The sequence below is a fragment of the Mycteria americana genome, chromosome 4 (assembly GCF_035582795.1).
Source record: "Mycteria americana isolate JAX WOST 10 ecotype Jacksonville Zoo and Gardens chromosome 4, USCA_MyAme_1.0, whole genome shotgun sequence".
In the NCBI taxonomy this organism is placed as follows: Eukaryota; Metazoa; Chordata; class Aves; order Ciconiiformes; family Ciconiidae; genus Mycteria; species Mycteria americana.
Window position 1 is genome coordinate 76,950,232 of NC_134368.1, and position 22,844 is coordinate 76,973,075.

Genomic DNA, 22,844 nt, shown 5'->3' on the forward strand with positions numbered 1-22,844 from the left:
GAAAGTTAATACAACTCCACTGACCATTGAAACAAAGACCAAAACACAACCTGTCTTGTCAAAAGGAAGTACGATTTTAAAAGACATACCATCCTTGAGTTTGGTACAATAGTGCATCCTTCATGAAAGGAAACAACAAAAAAACCTAAGCTTCAGAAACAGTATTATGTATTTTATATCTTTCTACTGATTCAACTGAGATAGAAAACAAAATTTAGAATGGAGCCAAAAAGGTCAATAAACAAACCATCCAGCATTCATTCACAGGCAACAGAAATCACAGTACCATATGTACATTGTGCTCTCATATTATGTCTGGAGGACAGGAGCATGCAACACCATTACTGTAAACAATGAAAAAAGGTGTACATTTTAGAGTGTGAAACACTTCTCCACTTTCACTAGTTTTATTGAAACCTTCCAAGTTAGGTATGGATCGGCCTACGATGGTTGTCAGGTCAGCAAGCAGCCTTGTAAATAGGTATTCTGAATTTTAAAATCTGTTTGTAAAACCCAAAGTAACTGCGTCAAAAGAAGTCAAGAAGGGGAAAGAAAGAAGGAGTTATTTTCAGTTTGAGACATACCATCATTTTATACCTAAGGAGATCCAACCCTATTGGCATTACTCTCGTATAAAATTTCCATATTTAACACCTAATTTAGAAAAGGCAAACAAGGGTGTAGAAAGCCTTCTAAAAGCTCATGAAATAAATATAGTACAACAGGTATACAAAAGTCATACTGCACATTATTTTTAGGTAGGCTACATAATTTGTATTTTTACTGTGAGAACATAAAAACAAAACTGACCTTTACAAAATTATGATTTCATATAGAGTAAAAACACTTGCCCCTGCTTCTACTTACTAGTGTTTTAAAATGAACAGTAAATTGATACAGAGAAACAAAATACTCCCATTGTAATGCAAACAGTAGACAGCTTTTCAGTGTAACCTCATAATTTGGGAGAGAAAAGCCAAATTAACCTGTCATACCACACATTTTAAAACCAGAGCTAACTGGCAGAGAAGCCTAAAAGGAAGTAAAAAACCCTCTTAGACTGAAAGTTACAGAATTTCAAGGTGAAGTGAGCTTTCAAGAAAACCTCGTCCAAGCACAACAAAATGAGAATGTTCCTCACACTAGTCTCATAACATTCCACATTTCCACAGCTGAACCCCTGGTTCAGAGACCTATAACTGAGATAGCAATGAAAGCGTAGGTCAAAGCCGAGGTACTACAAACGGTCAAAACAAAGCTTGGAAACTATTAAAAAATGAAAGTGAGCTGCTCTAGCTTTCTTGAGCAGTAACATATGAACCTATAGCAGAGCAAATAGCATAGTTGTAGTGGTAATATAAAAATAGCTTGCAAGCTAAGTTACCTTTCAGACTAAACTCCATATATTTGATATCATACAAACAAGGTTTAATTTTCTCAACTTATTTTAAGCTTTTTAAAGGCATTTTCTAAGAAATTTGTTTATTTTGTACAGTTAAGCTAACACCTGCCAGGTTTGCATGCTTTTTAAGGATGCACTTTGTCACCTAGTAGAATATAAAAACACAGTAAAACAGTGCAGAATTTTGTAAAAATACTTTAAATAAATTTACACTTCACTATAAGATTATTCAAGTTAAGAATTAATCACCAGATTCAACAGTGTAACTCCTGTACTTCTGTTATCCTCATTGCACATCCAAAACAAAGTTGCTATTTCTGCCAAGACTAAAAGAGTGTATCCTCAACCTCTGCTGGCCTAACAAGCAAGCAAACGCTGCTCCATAGACAGCATCATTTTGGTCTTCTGCTGACAGTTAAAACCTGAACTCACAAGAAATTTCTCACTACAAGCAAAACCAGAAGGCAAAACTTCAAAGGACTCTTAGAAGCATAGATCCTCAGCAAGGATCAATACAGGTAGCCTCTCTGTGATTTCACAGACATAGCTCAGCATTTATGACCAGCTTTTTCTTAGCAATGCAGGCCACAAAAGTTATATATCACTAGGTATGGGGTTTTTTTAATTAAAAAATAAGGGGCAACACACTTACTGCATTTCAGACTACCAGATTTTTACTTTTGGAAACCTAATAGCTTTCTGTAAGTGTATTGATTTCTAATACTGACAAAAAAAAAAAGTAATTGACTACTAACATATTTTCCCCCTTTTCTGCAGCCTCAGAAAGTTTGTTTTAAGTTACAGTACTGCAAGGCACATACAGAATCTCTTCCTTTCCAATACACAGCAGATAGATTCCCTGAAATGATTTTAAAATCCTCAAAACAATTAGAAATGCTACAAAGTTAACAATTTCTATTTAAAAACATTGTTCCTACAGAACATGCACTTTTTTGGAAAACAACTTAGCAAATATTTATAAATTATTTTTTCTTCTTTACATTTACACTGGAAATATATTGAATAATTTTTAATCTGGAAAAGTACTGTATCATGTCACATTTAAGTTATTGCCTTCATTATAAATTGCATCATCTCTGGAAATCCATAAAGGTACCGGATTTGAAAATAAGGTGGGGGTGAGAGACTATGTATGCAGTTTAGCCCATCTGAAAGGATTTCCATGTAAAGCAATACCGTCAGAGTGAAAAAACGAACTTCGTTCATTCAGTGGATGAGGACAATAAAAACTGATGTAAGTTCAGTTTAATGCAGTGTCATTAGCAACTACTTCAAAATTTCAATTTTCTGTCTTTTGGGCAAGCATATCTTACTATAAAAGCAACTGAATTTTTAAGAGGTAGTTTTTTTCCATTATGCACTTATTTATTTCAAATAAACATAACCAAAAAAACCCCAACATTTGCTTTTGAACAAGGATAAAGTCTCAAAGCTTGGTACAATATCTGACAAAGTTCAATATTTTAGTTGTCCTCAGCAGTACTGGGCTGCTTTGGAACCAGTGTATTCCAGGTTGTCTTCAAAGTCAAAAGACTAATCTACCAACAGTACTGAACCCACCCCCTCCTCCTCCACCTGTAGGTCCACAACTTCCCGGGGGGTCATTGTCATCAAATCCATTGGGTCGGAAAGAGCATGAGGCTGAGGCAGCTTGAAGTGCTTGTGTTCGAGCACTAAGCTCTTGCTCCTGAAATGAAAGAATAAATACAATTTAAAAAAAAAAAAAAAAAGACAACCTCAAGTCCTTAAAGCAGCTTATTTCTAGTAAATTTTGAAACAGCTTTTAAAGCAACATCGCTAACTTCTGGACTCCTAAGTCTGAATGGCTTTATTGAACTTCAAGTTGAACTTCCACAGCCAATCTGAGATGTACAGTTTCGTTGAACGTCAGTATGTATGTGTGAATCATAATTAAATCCATTTAAGTTTATGCTAAAATCGTATTTCATAGCAACACGGGATGTTACTAAAGAATTAGACTGCTGATCAAAAGCTAACAAAACATTACTTTTTGATATATGTTTCACATGAATTTTCATCCTAGCAATTTTAAGGTGCCCTTGTTCTTGGTTGCCAAATAGAAAGGTAAGACCATTAAATAAATGTTAATTATTTAAAGGACACTTTTATTCCACTCACTCAGCTGCATAGAGTAACAACATACTCAGATAAAAGGCAAAAAGATGGACAAGCTATTCAGTTTCCATTCAGTGCAACTTTCTAACTTTCAAGTATTATTGCTATGCTAACTCTGTTTTAACATTAGTAAGCCTCAGGAACTCTCAAGCACTCCATAAAATCAGTCAGCTGCTGGAAAAAGTACCCACACAAATAGCAGGAACAAGAAAGCACAGCCTCCTGCTAGCTGCTTTTTCAGCTGAATGCCCCTGTGGCTTCTTAGACATCTAACAAGGGGATAAGCACAGGCTTTTCCCTCATTAGAGATATCATACACTATTTTGTCTCTGGCCAACTAGTTTTATAAACCTTGCAGCAATTTCTTGTCTTTACTAAGAAAGTATCCCTTTCTCAAATTGGCTAAGAGCTTCAAAAATCGAGAGGGGGAAGGCAGGCGTTGAGCTCTGGAAGACTGACAAAAAAAAGACAGCAGACCTGTAGAAGCTTGAGTTCTTTAGGAAGCAAACTGAAAGTATTCAGGTGCTAAGGCTCATACTGATAGCCTCCTTCACATGACACTGCATCACTACATACCTCCCTAAAGGCAACGGGAGGAAATTTTAACAGGGTTATAGTAATTACATGGGTCACCTTGAATTGTTCCTTTTCTTCTCCACCTCCTGGTGAAAGCAAGGAACAGAGCCAAGAACCTGGAAGACTGTTTGTATTGTACTACCATGAAAGTGCTAAACTTAGTCTTGTCCATGTACTTTCACAGGTGCTAAAAATAGTACTTGTGGATTTAAATTACTCTGCCCTCTTAGAAAAACACAGCCTAAGTTTGAAACTATTTTGCACTACTAAGGACTGAAATGCATACTCATTTCCAAAATTATATAAAAGATATTTGAAGGACATTGTCTATACAGATATGCTGGCCATATTCCTGAAAGACAGTATAATACTATCTCCAACAATATGTGGATTCTTCTGTATCTGCTAACTGTAAGACACATCAAAAACTAAGTAGATTTACTAGGAATAACAAGGGAATATGAAGAACTCACTTCTAGTACCAGAAATCAACAGAAAATTTTCATTAAAATAGCAGGCCTTGTATAAATAGCCTGTTCAGTTGAGAAACTACACTGCAAAACTGTTTAGCTTCGAACAGAATTTCTTCTCAAAACTAAACAGTGGGAGACTCGCTACACTGTACCTGGGCTAGTTTTTCTTTTTTTGGTAAAATATTTCAGAAAAATGTTTGTTTTAATGCAGCACAGTACCAAACAAAAAATTGAGTTTTCCTTAGTCCCTCCTCCACTTTCATCCCTCCAGAGAACTTTTTTCTGGCAACTTTATACCTCTTAAACCCCAGTAGTTGAGTTTTACCTAATAAACTGTACTACAAAAGAATATAAGCATCAACAATAGGTTTGTGGATTATGCTATATTAATAAAAATCTTAAAATTGTAGACAAAAAGAACACTAGAGGCTTCCAGCTAAGAATTTTTTTGCCAGATTTAGCTAGAAACACTATTTATTTTAGTTTGCCTTACTGCAGTTACTGGATGGCACAAGGTTTTGGCATAGCTATACAGCTAAATTACTTTATATATATATGTCTTCTATTACGTACCTTTCACAACACTGTTAGCAACAGTATGATTGTTCTGCTGTCACTAGGCTTCCTCCCAGAGAGGGGACAAGCCGAGAGGAGCAGCACTACTACGAAGAGCAACAACACAGTCCCTTGCACATGACTTATGTGCAGGGACATCTCTCGCAGCTCTGGAGACGCACATCACATTCAGTACAGAGTGTAAATCAGCTGCAAGCACAGCTTTTGTCAGCCACTTAGAAATACTGTTCAGAAGCAGCCATAACACACTGAGAGTAGGATAAACCTCAGTCGTGATGTTAGCTTCGTTGCTACCATGTACAAAACATTTTCTATAATGGATGGAAAGTATCTCTCTGTATATGCCCACACACAACAAATATGGAGCAGTGATTGAATTATCAATTATTGAAGTTTCTCGACAGAGTACTAGTATTAAAAGCTACACACTATTTGTGTCTTCAATGCTAAAAGTGAAACTATTTAGCAGTTTAAGATCTTTCATGCTTTATTCCTGTTCAGTAGTTTGTGCTAAATGAGCACATTTCTTTCTTCTCTCAAGGCATATACTGACTTGATAAATACTAACCTACATTAAATTGTTCTAGTATAGCATACAGCACTGGCATTTTTGCAAGAAATATCCTTGCTTCTTAAAAAAAAAAAAGTTGAATGTTTTAAGGCTGATTATATTTATCCCAACAAATACTAAATCAGCTAAGTAAAACTTGAGAGTCAATATAGTTCTCTGGAGAATAATGCAGAGCATCTGCCCCTGCTTTCCACTTGTTCCCAGAATGAGATTTTTAATTTGTTTTAACTGGAGTGGGAGCTACCCATATTGCAGGTTTTGTTATTTAAAGTGAAAACATTTTCATTTACCATGTGGTAAACCAGTATGCAATAGTAAAACAAAAGCAGTAAGGCTAGAGATTTTTTGGAATGTTGCTTCTGAAAAGTAAAGGCTTTCTCAGGACAGAAAAGTATATTCTTAACTTAGCAGGAAAACGCTAGTTTAGAACTCTGAACAACAACGAAATGCAACTTCTCAAAATTACAATAACTTAATTCAGTGAATCACAACATAAGTATTAATTTGAGAAAAACAATTTCTAATCAGCATTTCTAATCAGCCTCACTTAAATTGAGAAAAGGACCTCAGCAACTGAGATTAGTAGAGCATAACAAAGAAAGCCAATACTGAATAATCCAAAATTGAAAGGTGAGATCATAACTTTAGAAAAACAACAAAACAACTAAAACCCAAACAAAAAACATATACTTGGAAAATATTTTTTCTTCATTTTGAGAAGACTAGGGGTTTTTTTAATTGTAAAGGAAAGGCTTTCAAGAAACTACTAACTTGGCTTTCACTTGTAAGCTATAAGAGAAAACAACTGTGCGCTTTGTATGACTTCAGCTACACGTTCTGTAGAGAAAACTTTAGTCTGGCATATTATCAAAAAGCAATTTTTGTGTATACGCACCAAGTGACTTTAACTTTTATAAAATCACATTGATTTTTCACTGGTTCTAGGCGTAAAGCAGTATTCAAAAAGCTTAAAGTAACTAACTTCTTCGCATATTCCAGAAATTGCATAAAAATGGTCTTGAAAATGTTAATTCAGAGAAACATATTTAAGAATAACTTCATTATTTAACAAATTATTTTCTCAATATCCTGATAATGTTGTTTATTCCATATGGCTAAAACATCTCTTCAGATCTGAAAAAAAGTTATGCATACTCAGGTAATCGCCTATCCTGTTGATAACACTGAAATATGTGAGTGCAAGCATTGGATTCAACAGGAAAATACGCAAATAAGAACAGTTACTAGGATTTATATTCTATGTGGATGACACTTTTCCTCCTTTAAATGTTTGGCCTCATATAAAAAAGGTTACAATATCACTGTAGTTGTACGACTTTTCTTCAGGCTGTGTTCTTAAAATGGATTTTTTTTTCCAATTATCTAGATGCTGCTGTAATTATATACCTAAAATAAAAAATAATCTGGCTTTGAGTTTGAAATTTCACCATTAAAGCATTCACGCATCAGTGGAAGTCACAGCAATTCTGACTGAAAACATTAGGTTATCTTGGAGGCAAGTCCACGCTCGGGGAGGCAGGCAAATCCTGTCCTTGTCCACCTCACCTTCCCAGGTGCCTCTGTACAACAGGGATGAGGATCTGGATGCGGAAGGCCAGTCAATGGATGATGTGGATGACAGTCCATCTACACCAGAGGTGCTGCCAAGTTCAGAAAGACCTATCCCCTGTATCACAACCACCTCCACGAGGAAGAAAAGACGGGTTATAGTTGTAGGCGACTCCCTTCTGAGGGGAACAGAGGGTCCAATATGCCAGACAGACCCTCCTCTTAGGAAAGTCTGCTGCCTCCCTGGGGCCCGGGTTAAGGACATCACGAGGAAACTTCCTAGCCTGCTACAGCCCTCAGACTATTACCCATTACTGCTTTTCCATGTGGGTGGTGATGAAGCTGCAACGCGTAGTCCAAGGGCAATAAAAAGAGGCTTCAGGGCCTTGGGACAGTTGGTAAGGGAATCTGGAGCAGAGGTTATTTTTTTCTCTCTCCTTCCAGCTGTGGGCAGTGACATTGGAAGAAACAGATGAACCCAGTCTATTAATACATGCCTCCGTGGCTGGTGTCACCATCACAGGGTTAGGTTTTTCGATAATGGGATGGCCTACCTGGCACCAGGCCTGCTGGCATCAGATGGGATTCACCTTTCTCAAAGGGGGAAGAGGGTCTTTGCTCGTGAGCTACCAGGGCTCATTGAAAGAGCTTTAAACTAAACTGCAAGGGGGAGGGCAATAGTATCAGGCTGGCCCGTGACAAGCTGTGGGATGACACGCCAAGGTTAGAGGGACGGGGTGCTAGCGAGGGCCTTCAGCCTGTTGCTCTCAGATGTGCCAGCTACACTGCAGCACACTTGAAGTCTTATGGAGACGAGCCAAGGACTCATGAGGTAACAGGAGCCAAGAGGGAAACACCAGTGAAATACCTCAAAGGAACTAAGGGGTGTTCCTCTAAAAAGGTGACATGGCCAACAGCCCAGCTGAAGTGCCTCTACACCAAGGCATGCAGCATGGGCAACAAACAGGAGGAGCTGGAAGCCACCGTGATGCTAGGAAGTTACGACCAAGTTGCCATTACTGAAACTTGGTGGGACGAATCCCATGACTGGAGTGAGGCTATCAATGGATACAGGCTGTTCAGAAGGGACAAGCAAGGAAGGAGGGGTGGAGGCGTTGCCTTCTACATCAAGAAATGGATGGAGTGTGAAGAGCTGTCCCTGAAGAATAGCCACAAGCAGATTGAAAGCTTATGGGTAAGAATTAGAGACCGAGGCAACAAAGGGAACCTTGAGATTGGTGTCTACTACAGGCGACCCAATCAAGGGGAGCCTATTGACAAAGCCTTCTTACTCCAGCTACAGGAGGCATCGCGCTCACAGGCTCTCGTCCCGCTGGGGACTTCAACCACCCCGACGTCTGCTGGAAAAGTAGCACGGCGAGCTGTAGGCAATCTAGGAGACTGCTGGAATGCACCGAGGATAACTGCTTAAGCCAGGTAATAGACAGCCCTACCAGAGGGGATGCAATACTGGACCTGTTGGTCACCAACGCAAGTGAGCTCATCAGTGACGTCAAGATTGGAGGCAGCCTGGGCTGCAGTGATCATGCACTGGTGGAGTTCACAGTCCTGAGGGATATCGGACAGGCAAAAAGTAAAGTCAGGACCCTGAATTTTAGGAAAGCAAACTTCCAGCTCATCAAGGAGTTAGTCAGTAGGACCCCCTGGGAAACGGCCCTCAGGGACAAGGGAGCAGAACAGAGCTGGCAGATCTTTAAGGGTGCTTTCCACAAAGTGCAAGAACTCTCAGTCCCCAGATACAGGAAATCAGGCAAGGAAGGCAAGAGACCAGCATGGATGAGTCGAGACATGATGGTCAGACTGAAGGGCAAGAAGGAAACGCACAGGCAGTGGAAGCAGGGAGAGGTAACCTGGGAAGAGTATAGGGACACTGCCCGCTTGTGTAGGGATGGGGTCAGGAAGGCCAAGGTGCAGCTGGAGCTGAACTTGGCAAGGGACACAAAAAATAAGGGCTTCTACAGGTATGTCAGCCAGAAAAGGAAGGCCAAAGAAAGCGTACTGCCCTGATGAACAAGACTGGCAAACTGGTAACAACGGACGAGGAGAAGGCTGAGGTACTAAGCAACGTTTTTGCCTCAGTCTTCACTGGCAACCTCTCTTCCCATGCCTCTCAAGTGGATGGACTGCAAGACAGGGACTAGGGGAGGAAAGTCCCTCCTACTGTAAGAAACAATCAGGGTCATGACCACCTGAGGAACCTGAACATAGAGAAGTCTATGGGATCTGATGAGATGCATCCCAGAGTCCTGAGGGAACTGGCTGATGTAGCTGCCAAGCCACTCTCCATGATATTTGAAAAGTCATGGCAGTCAGGGGAAGTCCCCGGTGACTGGAAAAAGGGAAACATTGCACCCATTTTTAAAAAGGGTAGAAAGGAGCACCCTGGGAACTACTGACCTGTCAGCCTCACCTCTGTGCCTGGGAAGATCATGGAACAGATCTTGCTAAGCAAGGCTTGCTAAGCCTTGCTAAGGCACACTGAGGACAGGGAGGTGATTCGAGACAGCCAACATGGCTTCACCAAGGGCAAGTCCTGCCTGACCAACCTGGTGGCCTATGATGGAGTGACCACATCAGTGAACAAGGGAAGAGCTAGGGATGTTGTCTATCTGGATTTCTGTAAGGCCTTTGACACAGTCCCCCCCAGCATCCTTCTTGCTGAATGGGAGAGAGATGGATTTGATGGGTGGACTGTTTGGTGGATGAGGAATTGGTTGGATGGTGGCATCCAGAGGGCAGTGGTCAACAGCTCAATGTCCCTCAGTGGTCAATATTGGGACCATTATTCTTTACTATCTTCACCAATGACATAGACAGTGGGATCGAGTGCATGCTCAGCAAGTTTGCAGACAACACCAAGCTGAGTGGTGTGGTTGACACGCCTGAGGAACAGGATGCCATCCAGAGGGACCTGGACAAGCTGGAGAAGTGGGCCCATATGAACCTCATGAGGTTCAACAAGGCCAAGTGCAAGGTCCTGCACCTGCATCAGGGCAACCCCCAGTTATCAACACAGGATGGGGGATGAAGGGATTGAGAGCAGCCCTGCGGAGAAGGACTTGGGGGTACTGGTGGATGAAAAGGTGGACATGAGCCATCAATGTGCGCTCACAGCCCAGAAGGCCAACCGTATCCTGGGCTGCATCAAAAGAAGCATGGCCAGCAGGTCAAGGGAGGTGATTCTGCCCCTCTACTCTGCTCTGGTGAGACCCCACCTGCAGTACTGCGTCCAGCTCCGGAGTCAGCACAGGAAAGACACGGACCTGTTGGAGCGGGTCCAGAGGAGGGCCACAAAAATGATCCGAGGGCTGGAGCACCTCTCCTATGAGGAAAGGCTGAGAGAGTTGGGGTTGTTCAGCCTGGAGAAGAGAAGGCTCCAGGAGATGTTGCTGCAGCCTTTCAGTACTTAAAGGGGGCCTGTAAGAAAGATGCGGACAAGCTTTTTAGCAGGGCCTGTAGCAACAGGACAAGGGGTAATGGTTTTAAACTAAAAGAGGGTAGATTTAGACTAGATATAAGGAAGACATTTTTTACCATGAGGGTGGCAAGACACCGGAACAGGTTGCCCAGAGAGGTGGTAGATGCCCCATCCCTGGAAACATTCAAGGTCAGGTTGGATGGGGCTCTGAGCAACCTGATCTAGTGGAAGACGTCCCTGCTCGTTGCAGGGGTATTCGACTAGATGACCTTTAAGGGTCCATTCCAACCCAAACTATTCTATGACTCTATGATCTGAGATCGCTGCTGAAGAAGCTATGTTTTATGCTACCTTGTACAGTCAAGAGGAGAGGTGGCATATAAACAAAGATGGTTAGGGCACAAATGCTTTAACCACACAGTCTGAAAATAGCAGCAGAGTTGAAATTTAAACTCTCAGTTCTCTTGTTTATGTTGTAAAATACCTGCAGCTATTTTAACAGATTTTCCAGTGAGATTTAGCTGTTCTTTTCTAATTTGCATTTACCTAGTATTTCTAATTTGAGTAGGCCTAGAACTCTTACAGGAACAGCTTAACCCAAAGAGCACACAGTAAAACACACTTTTACCGTTACACCATCCAAACATAGCAGCAATGCTCAAAGGAAACCTAACGAAATGCAGAGAACAGTGTTTTTTTGTAACAGCAATCGAAGAGGCAACTACAGCTAGGTGAAGTTCTTGGAGCACAGGGAATGTGCAGCTGGCAGTGCTGGTCCCACACAAGGAGGCAGAATAGACAGCGAAGGGAAAGTGGAATCTAGTCACTAGCATCTGGTCTTCATTTTAGTGGTTCTACCATTTGGATAAGCACAGTTGTATAAATAAAACTTCACTCTAAATGAAAACGCACTAGTAAGAACACCGCTAAGAAGTTTTTAAGTATACTTTAGCTACTCTTGTAGTTTATTAAAGGCAATGAAAATCAGAATTCTTCAAAAAGCCTCTCCTGCATAGAATTACAAGTGGTTAAACGACCTATGCAAGCATCTCCACTAAATATTTAAACCGAAATGAGTTTAAGCCATTTTCCTTGACACTTCCCATCTAATGGTGACAACCTTACTGTGAAATCTGTCTAGCAACAAGATGGAAGCAAGATTGGTGATTTATAAGGTTAATATACCAGAATATTTAAAAGCTAACTTTTTCTGTCTTTTAGACTGTCTCTTGTGTGTTTTAAGGAGACCACTCTTCATATACAATTTCCGTCTTACCTGCAAGTACAGTTTGTTATCTTTCGTAATTGCATCCATGAGGTCTTTTTGTAGGGGAGGGTCTCCATTTACCCAGAGTCCATTTGCTGAATTGGTGTTGAAGCCACAGGTGCTATTTTGTTTTTTGTAAAACAGAACATAAGCAGTGTCCTTTGGAAATCTACTGGTAATTTTCTGGACTGACTGAAATGAGGTAAATGTCACTCTGCTGTCATTGAACAGAAACCATTCTCTTGGCATCTCAGCGTCCAGCTCATTTTCTACAACAGTACAAGGACTCTCCTCTGTCAACAACTTATCCTGAGGAGAAACTAAAGAAAGAGCTGTAGACTGGTGGCAGAGTCCTGAAGGCCCTGACCCAGTAACATTTCTAGCATATGAATAATAATGTCCACTTTCAGAGGATACACCAGAATGCACCACCACAGAGCTTAACATGTAGGGCACCAACTGTGGGCAGGTCACTTCATCAGCACCTGAGGGCTTCAGTTTTTTAGCAAGATTTTCTCCAATATCAGAAATCTCAACACCAACAGACCAACCTCCTGAAACTACAGCTAGAGGGGATGTTGCTCTTTTGACCGGCAGTTCCAAAACAAGTGGCAGAGACACATTGTCCAAGATTTTTCGCCTTATATGACACTTTGGATCATACGAAAATCTCAAAAGAGTGAGAATGAGGTATTCAGGTTCCTCAATGATTTGCATAGTTTTCTCAGCATTCTGTAGAGAGGCACACTTTTCACAATAATACTTGTTGTCTCCACTGAGGATCTCAGGTGCCAGAAAATAATTCAGTAAGTCTGTAACTGACAGAGTGTTTTTACCTACTAGACTCTGAGACACATCCCTATTATCTTGAACTTTGTTGAGTTCAGAATTTGTGGTATTCTCAGAGTTTGGCTCAGTAGAAAAATCTTTTATGGTTCCTTCATTCATTATTGTGTCACATCCACCATTTACTTCCAAATTATTGAGAAGTGTTTCTCCAGCAGGACTAGTTGCTAAAGTATTAGTTTGCACCATGTAGTCGTCTTTCACTTCAGAGCGCTCCATACATTTTGGGCCAACGTTCTCCAAGGAAGTTGGAGGACAGAAAGCCAGAGAGAGGTCTGTGAAGGCTTCTTCCTTTTGGGACATACTTTTGCAGTTCAAACAGCATATAGTGGTCTTCAATTTTCCTCCAAACATCTTCTCTATCAGAGTCCTTTCTTCACTTCCCATACAAGGTGCTTCAGCAAATACTTGTGCTTTATGGACAGCTTCTTGTGTCTGGGACTCTTCATTCATTATACTTTCAGAAGTCTTTGCTGAAGACAACGCTTTCAAGGTTCTCTCTTCTTCATGCAGCCTGAAGACAGAGATAAATAAATCCAAGTAGCTGTGCTATTTTCCAAACAAATATTGCTACACCATTTCAGACTTTCCAGTTATGCTAAAAAATATAGATAGTTAACTGGCTAGAAGTATCTTGTATCAAAAAAAGCTATTTGTTATTTTTATATAAGCAAGCTGAACCATACAGGTCAGTACTATCCAAAACAAGAGTATGAGAAGCACAAATGCATTTAATGTGGGTTTCATTATATATAACAGAACACAACGGATATACTGAGAGAACTGGCAAGTGTTAAAAAACTTAAACAACTTTTTTATTATTTACCATTACATTATCTTAATAAATAAGTTATCCAGTTGACTGGTTCTCTATGCCAGATTTTGTAAGAGAACAAGTAGCTATTTATCTAGTGCCAGACTATTTCCAAAGAAAAGGTCAGGATTTTGTAGCCAAGAAAGTTAAGAAACTACAGAAAGAAAAACCAAAACAAAAAAGAAACCCAAGATGGGAGCTGGGATGGGGGAGAAGAGAACACTATTTCACTATTGAGATAAACTTCTGCAGCAGTGGACTGTGTCATAAAGCAATATTGCTTAAGCCACATCTCAGCAAGCCAAAATTAAAGAGGGCTACTAATAAATTTAGGTATTTTTGTTTTATCTGTGCCACAGTTAATTTGCTTGTTTATTAAACTGGTTATAAATGCACGTACATCTCTTCATGACTTATCTAACCTGTAGGAAACGTAGCTGCCTCCACCAACATGAAATTCCAGATGCACAACTAAACTGCTTTCAGCAACCACATTAATTTTACAATGGGACCATGACTCTAACATAACACCCAAGTTTACATTTGTAAAAATGGAACATTACTACCATTATAACCTGCTTTAAATGATGTGGATACAGGATGGTATCCAGACTTTACCACAGATTAAACCCATGAAGAAGAGTGTTTCATAGACCATTCAGAAAACCAGAGACAGCCAGGAAGAGGCCCAAAATTCCTGGTCCCCACTCATGCAGTGGAACTGTTACATGACTGCTCCTAAGAGTTCAACATTACATGATAAGACTGTAGATTCATTCCCATTAATGGCACAGTAACTGTACCTGTCTAGCAGGAATCTGAGATATTCTGAGCAATCCTGCTGGGATCGAGGGGTGAACCATGGTGGTCTGGAAGCCTCAAAGAAAATTCTAGGAGCATATGCCTCTCTCTGTTTGCGTAAGAGAGGGACAGACAGGGTTAGACAGGGTTACATAAGAACTACTTAAAAAATTGGTTATATTATTTTGATATTGACTACTGAACTTTGGACTACATTATTCTTGAGGCACTGTATGAAACACATGGTACACAAACATTTAAACCACTTAATCATAGGAAGAGAGCCATTAATTTTGTAGTAATCACCTCTAGTACAAGATAAAAGTAGTGGATCCTGCAGGCAAATATTAAACGTAGTGAGTGCAAATGAGACATTATGCATAATAGCAGTTACTGTTTTTGCTGGCAAGCTTAAAAAAATTGCTTTCTTCAGAACACAAGTATTTCATAAGTACCAATTTATTTTTAAGGTGATCCAGCCTCATCCCCTTCACAAGTTTATTGTTATTAATCAGAGAGAACAAGTGTGTCTCATGTCTTTCTAGCACTAGCAAAATATTCTGAACATTTAATGAAGTTCACTTTAGAATCTGAACTACAATAAAGTTTAGTGTAAAAATCACTGCAGAAAGTCACAGTTTATCCTAGAAAGTTACATAAAGTCAGCTTGTATATGAAGTCAGGTCTTACTTGGATTTTTTCATTTAGGCTTCTCAAAGAAAACTTGTTACTGTCCATTTATAAAAACAACACAATGCCAAGATGTTCCACTTATGAAATACAGATTTCTCTAAGTCCATTTACACTATCTGATTTGGAGACAGACTCATTCCCCTACATATCTATCATATTTATATTTTTAATATACTCAAGAGGACTTCCATGGCATCATGTTTGTTCCTAAATTTTGGTATATAGACCTAGGCTTAAAAAACATCAGATGAAATAAACTAACATACCTGGGTATGGGCCAAAAATGCAAAAAGATGCTGTAATTTTCTCATTAGTGAATTACACCCATTTAGATTCAGAGATAAAACATGTCTTCTGAAACTGAAAAAAAAAAGGTAGACATTAGTTTCCTTGCTAGATTTCTAACAACAATGCACTTATCATTCCAGCTCAGATAATTACTTCAATTTGAAAGAAAGCAAAACATGTAACACCTCCCTTCAATACCTGGATTCTGTTCTAGTGCAGATGCAAAACTACTGTACAGTAGGAACTAACATTGCAAAAAACCTATTTCTTTAAACATTTAAATGTGTAAAAATGGGCTATAGACAGACCTTTTTTTTTTTTCAATAGCTTCCAGATTATAACAAAAGCATCACCATAAACTTTTACAATCCCAAAGGGAGCAAGGACAGTGAGGAAAAAGGGACTTGTCTTTTGACATTGGTCAGAAGGATCAGGAATTTTTAAATGGCTAAAATTGCAGTTTCACAGAGCTGGACTTCAACAAAGCAATTAGTAACTGAGTGCAAAGAAACTCACTCAGCTCTAGCAAGCTGAGACCCCCCAGGACATGTTAATATTCTGTGAAAAGCAAGAGTGCAACAACTGCAATAGTTAACTTGCAATGAAAAGAGCTGTTAAAAAGGACTTACTCTGTAGCCATAAAAAGCGCCTGAATAACACTGTTCATATAGCAAGTATTTCCTAGATTAATTAGACCTGTCTTCCCAGTTTCAGATTTTCCAGAAAGTCTAGATAAACAAGATGGCAAAGAACTGGATTGAGAAGTCCAGGCACTCTGACTGAGAATCAACTTAATCTTCTCTTCAGTGGGTTTGGGCATATCCTACAAGAGAAACATTTAACACACTTAATGGGTTTTTGTATTTGTTTTTATAATAGGTCCTGCCATTCAGCAGTTTTATATCTTCACTTGCTCCTGTATTCTCCTTCAGGTCTTGCTATCCCTGACAGCCTAGATGATACAACTCCCCCCACCAAGCCCTCTTCAAAGCTTTCTTTTCTTTACTCAGCTCTCCAATTGCAGGGATAAGGGGCTACTGGTCACCTTTCACCTGCATATTCACAGAATCCTTTCTGCCACCAAAAACCTCTCAAATTTCAAGCTTTAATAAACCCCTAGAGCATCCTCTGTTCTGGTAGAAATATATTCCTGCTCTATCAAATCAAAATGTAAGAATGAAAGAATAAAGTCCAGAATACTCAGAATGAAACTGATAGGGACTTTGTAAGCATCAAAACATTTAACTGCAATACTACTGCTATAAAATCTGGCAGTAATTGAGTGGGTTTTTTGTGGGTTTTTTTTGGTTTTGTATTTTTTTCAATTTTATTTTTTTGGGGGTTGCTTTTTTTCCCTGAGTTTATTTTTTCTTTTAAGTGCATTATGTACTTAAATATTTATCTAAAAAAGCCGAATTTTGCTTTGAAACAGCATAGGCCAGCATCATTTACCCACAGAGGTATGCAATACTGACTGCAGTATCAAGATGTAGTGCTTAATAATGGTGTTTTGGAGTTAGCCAGAGATTAGCACCATGCCAAGTACTTGTCAGAAACTACTTCTCTTCAATACTATCAGTGCTCTGAACGTATATTTGAAGAGTTACAGTTTCTAGCTTGGGTTGAAATGAAATGCTTAGAATAAACCTCACAAAAGTATATTAATAGTTACATGATGCTTAAGAAATTAGATTGTACTTTTAATAAATTATCTCATTTCAGGATTTTCTTAAAGCCTGCTATAATCGGACACTCAGGACAATTTTTCTAGCATATTCCAAACACAGTTAGAATTTACATTAGATTACGTGCTTAGCTCTTTTCTTCTAGTGGAAGTTCTAAAGAATTTAGATCTATGGGATTACAGCTTTCATATTTGGGAAAACAAACCAAAAACATTCCACCCTCTTAATATTCCTAACATACCTTAACAGCTTCCAGAATGGGTTCATAGAGCTCTGGAAATCCTGAATAATGATACATCATACAGTGTATCAACTCAGTCAACTGCATCAAAAAGGCTGTACTGGAGGGTAAGCCATCTCTTTTGAAGGAGTGAACCAAACTGACCACATGTGGGACAATCTGAATGGGAAAACAAACAAGGGTATTAATTGGAGTTTTCCTTTTTTTTTTTGTTTTTTTTGTTTTACAAATAGCTTTATTGTTTTACACATGCCAAATGACAGGGGACCTTTTGTTCTTAAATAAGAAGTGGTTGACTTGAAAAACATGCATTATTCTTTACTCATGACAATTTTCAAACAGCACAATTAATTATTCAATGCTCTCTTTAGCTCACATATCAAGTTTTGGAACTTTATGAACTTAGAAAATGCACATTAAGATTTTAAATGGTTAAACATCCAAAGTACTCATCTTATTAAGGATATTAACAGCAAACATTTTGCTTTTGTGCCACTGCTAACAGTGCAGTATCCTGTTCTAATTTAATGGATATAATTTTTAAAACAAACCTCTCAATTTTCCTTAAACAGAATCTAATGCTTGGGATCTGAAGCCAATGAACACATTCATGCTATTGCAGTTTACAAGACAAACTGGCTCACAGCTCCACCTAGTGAGGGAGCTAGGCTCAATAAACCAAGACAGTAATTCACTATGGGCTAAAAAAAGCTTACCACAGATATGGTAATCTATTTGAGGATTAGTTCAGATTCATTACTATTTTAAATTGGGTATAAATCAGAAATGTTTATTCCACCTCCTTCCTCTTCTTCTATGCAGCTCTGTCTGCATTTTTAAACGCATGAGACTTTAATATTAGTCTTAAAACATCAAGTAGAAAGTTATTTCAGCGCAGTCCCAAAGAGTAGGGACTTCTCACTGTGAAGCAAAATCTTTTAGACACCTCTGTCAGTTTCCAAGTGATCAAAATGGATAAACTGTGAAAGCAGATGGAATAATTTCTCATCACGAATTAGCTTACAAATTGTTTGGTAGTAAAGACATGAAATACAGAACTGAAATTATAACAGTATCATAATTTTAGGAAAGTATACCAATTACAAGAATTAATATACTTCAAAACACCAAAGTAAAAGGGGCCAGATGCAAAATACTAATTTGCCACTTTTTCAAATATCAGTTGTTCTCCAAGTATAAGGAATATTTCTACATCTCAGAGAAACAAACCCTACTCTTTTAGTAAGCAAGATATCCACCATTTAAAAACAAAACCACCAAGATTAAGTGTTCAGTGTACTACAGAGTCAATAGTGAAAGCTGCAATGAAAAATTTCCCTCTTTCACTTTATAAATGTGGGTACATAGCAATGAGAAAGTAACTATTGAGCTCCAAGAATGAGATCTGTATAAAGTAGATACGAGATGATAATTTTGCACAGACAAAGCACATGGGGAGAACTGAAAAAGTACAGGTTCTCCATCTCTCTCAAATTGAGAGCCAAATTCTTACAGCATGCTGCATAATACTGAAAGTTACACTTTGAATACATACAGAAGTATCATTTCTGGCTTGAGGTTGATTTAAAATTTTATACATCAGTAGATTTTAGAATTCCATAGTACACATCATGGTAAGTTCTACATCATAAGTGCAAGACTGTTTTTCTTCTATAAAAAAACCAAGCTATTTATGCTAACAATGCTCAAGCATAGGGAATGGGAATGTTAACTCAGATGCATTGCAAAATAAATTTATTTATATTTATCAAACATGCATTTAACCATCTTACATTCAGACAATTTATTATAAAAAAGTAAACAAGCAGTTGAAGTGCAGGAAAATATTATAGGATACTAAATGACAGCAGTAGCTCAAAAAATGATAGTGAAGAAGGTTGTTTAAAATGGCGGGAAAATAGTCACGAAGTCCTCAAGACAGATGTTTATGCAGTACTACATGCAGCCTATGATAGAAATTTTCCTTGTTAAAGCAAACACCTATTTCTAGAACAAGTCTTCTCATATTTTACATTTTTCTCATGAATGTTTTCTCTCTTGGGAACAAAGAAGAAAAGCAAGACAGTAAATACGTGAAATATTTATGTTTTGAGCATATTCGAGGCTACTTGGCTCTTTCATTTGTGACTCAAATTTCTATCATAGGCCGAGATTAGGGGAGCAGAGGGAGAAGAGAGAAACTTCAGACTTCTATTATTAAAAAACAGTGTAACAGGCATAAGACAATTACTCTGACACTAATCAAAGGGTCTGTGATCCCTTCAGGCCTAAGAGCCTTAGGGATAGCTTAAAGAAACAGTGTGCCAGGCTGTTACTATGGTTAAGTCTGAAAGACCTATATTTCACTTAAACTTTAAGCTAAATACTGAGTATGAGAATAGGGAAGGCACTATACATCTTGCTGGACTAATACGAACAGTCGTCATCATACACAAATATCTACCACTTTAACTGGTGAACTGCATTTTGAGGAGTGGCCATTAAAAATAGTATCTTTCAGTTTGCCCATATGTACATTGAAGCATAGATAGCATAGCTTTCTTAAAGTGAAGTACTTCTGGGTTTCATGCACCTATCCAGGGTGACTAGATTATATATAGCAGATAATTAGTTACCTGTTTTCCTCAAACAGTTGTGCCTGAAAGTCTACTTGCAGCCCAACTTTATCAGTAGACTACCTTCACACCACATAAAATGGGTTTCCAGAAGTATACGGTCAAAGATAGAATGTGGTGCCCACATACTACTGCCAGAAATATGTACATACCAGGAAAAACAATGCTCGTTTCCAGTTACAGATTAAGTGGTTGAACCTGGAAGTTAGAAAGCCTAGTGGTCTGTGAACCACAGAAATCTGATTCTGGAACCTTGAAACAAAGAGGAAATCCAAGCGCATCAATTCTGTTACTCTTTACACCCACTTTAGAAATCACACATGAATGACATTTCAAAGAATTGAAAACCATTTACTTAGTAACTTACCAAATGAAATGCTTCTGGAGAATGCTGAAAACTAAGTAACATGTGGGAAAGGACAGCAAGGGCACCAGGCCTCACTAGAGGAAACCAAAGTCGATTAAAGACCTAAAAAAACCCACATTTATTTCAGTAAATCTAGAAAGTGAAATTTCAGTAAAAATGTAAACAGATCTCCAGATCTACAACCATTTGAAACAGAATCATGACATGCAACTAAAAGCTATAGAAACATTTACATCATCTTTGCAGAATAAGATAATATCTGTTGCAATACAAAAGATACCACGCAATTGCATAGCTGTTACAAATTCCTTTCCGTCTCCTTCAATTTTGAATGTTTTTTTCCAACATACCAATTCAATCTTAAGCAGAGTAACATCAATGAGGATGGTAAATTTCTGGACTGCGGCCAGTCCTTTCAGCAGTGCAATCACCCATGTTTCCACATGCTGAGCCAGAGGCCAGGACAACCAGTCAATCATTCTGAAAGATTAATGAAAAATTAAAAAATAAAACAAAAAAAACAATATGCCACTAATTTTAATTTCAACAAGAAGATTCTGTATATTACCGAGATAGTTACACACTTACACAGAGACTCACAAGAAGTAATACAAGAATGTTAGGCAAGTAGTAAAATAATTTTGATTATATTCAAGTCCTTTAACTCTGTAATTAATAATGATCTATTTAATACATTAAAAGTAAATACAACCCCTCCCTAAAATACATAATATTTAATTTGATATGCTTATGTAATTATTGTTATTTGCTATTTAAGAATATGAACCCTGGTTTTATAGACATTAAGCTAACATTTTTATTTTGTGGCAAAAACTTACTACTGAAGGTGAAAAAGTGCCTGTACCTGGGAACCTCCCCTCCTACACCTTTTACCCCAGACCAGATCAAAAACAACTGTTACGTTTAAATTTGAAAAGGAAGCCTCTTCAACTTAGAACTACATTCCTGGAAGCCAACTCAAATACTCTCAGTTAAAAACGTAAAATCTAGTGATTTTAAATACATTGCAGCAGGTGCAATAGCTATCAGCAGCCTGGGGTCTACATGTGCCCCAAAAGGAAGAATTTCACTACAGCAAAAAAAAAAGAAAAGTGAAATAACTTTATCTGTGCCTAGAAAATACAGTGATATATCAGCAACAGAAAATAGGGGTATTTATCCTTTTAAATTAAAAGACAATTTACACTGATACTTAAGTCAGACAGGCAGATTAGTTGAAGCGATTCTAAGACACAGACGATATCGTAAGGCAGTACCAGCTAAAACATGAAATTTAGGCTTTGTTCTTCTGAGATTTTCCTCGGCAATATTTTGGATTTTCTTTAATTGTCCGCAAGATCCCCTTCTTCAAACCAGATGAGGCACCACTAATTAAGTGGAAGGAAAGATTTTTCACCATGAAGGTGGTCAGACATTGAAACAAGTTATACAGTAAGGCCCGAGGCACCTCCATCCTTGAAGAAAGCTCTTAACTCCATTGGACAAGGCCCTGAGCAACAATGTCTGACTTTGAAGCCGGCCCTGCTTTGAGCAGGATTGGACCAGATGACTTCCAAAGGCTCCACTCAATCTACGTAACAGTATGATTCTATTCTATAATTCAATGAAAACAGGAAGTTAGAAGTATATTTCTTTACCTCTTTTCTGAAAAAGCTCCTCATAAAGACTTTAAGAGGCTAAGCTCTAGCACAGAACTGAACTGGTTACAAGTAACCAGTGTAATAAACAGTCATGATCACTACAAACAGGCATAGCTAGTGTTTATCAATCTGAAGCAAAACTATCATCCCTATGTTCTTCCTGGAGATTAAGAGAGCTCCAAACAGGCTGAAATCAGGGTTTCAGTCCTCAGATTCCAACTAAAAAGAAAACTACAGTCTTTAGCAACACCAGACATACATTCTGGGCATGCTGTATTACCATAAACAACCTAAAATTTACATGAAGTTTATAATTTGGATCAGAAAAATGTACAGTACAAACATTCTAAAATTTATATATCTCAGAATTATGTACTATCTGCACATATAACATTCAAAGGTTTTCTCTAAAATAAGGAATCATTAGGACTGCCTTTTTAACAATCAAGCATGGATCTTACTGGGTTTCTTCCATGTTACTACAAAAAAAAAAAAAAAACTTGGGAAAAAAACAAGGCAACATCATAATCATTGCTCTGAATTTACACAAAGCTCTTATCTCCCCAAGATGTTAAATTCAAACGTGTTTATTCTAAGCACCCTTTCCACACACTTTCTAAAATAGGGAATCAAAAAAGTAGGCAAACTGCTTTTGCCTGCAAAGAATTAACCTTAACCTAAAAATAGGCCCCAAATCTCATAGTCCTATTGTCTTCAACTTCCCCCAATTTGTAGGCTTGATATTTTTCAGCAGTGGCACGAACATCTGCACAGTTAATTTA

At 38.3% G+C, this 22,844-nt stretch overlaps 1 protein-coding gene across 2 annotated transcripts in view; it reads right to left on the minus strand.

The window, feature by feature from the left end:
• Positions 1-234: 234 nt before the first annotated feature.
• The window catches only part of USP38 (ubiquitin specific peptidase 38), a 28,238-nt gene continuing 5,628 nt past the window's right edge, over positions 235-22,844 (minus strand). Inside the window, exons 3-10 of one of the 2 annotated variants that reach the window (XM_075500993.1) lie at positions 20,752-20,881; positions 20,402-20,503; positions 17,399-17,557; positions 16,102-16,295; positions 15,451-15,544; positions 14,494-14,600; positions 12,040-13,390; positions 235-3,110 (exon numbers count right to left, since the gene is read on the minus strand). In XM_075500993.1, coding sequence (XP_075357108.1) covers positions 2,949-3,110; positions 12,040-13,390; positions 14,494-14,600; positions 15,451-15,544; positions 16,102-16,295; positions 17,399-17,557; positions 20,402-20,503; positions 20,752-20,881 — 2,299 coding nt within the window. In that variant the 3' untranslated portion in view covers positions 235-2,948. Of the gene's footprint in view, positions 3,111-10,625; positions 10,763-12,039; positions 13,391-14,493; positions 14,601-15,450; positions 15,545-16,101; positions 16,296-17,398; positions 17,558-20,401; positions 20,504-20,751; positions 20,882-22,844 lie in introns of those variants that run through there. The other variant, XM_075500994.1, reaches the window with a different exon arrangement.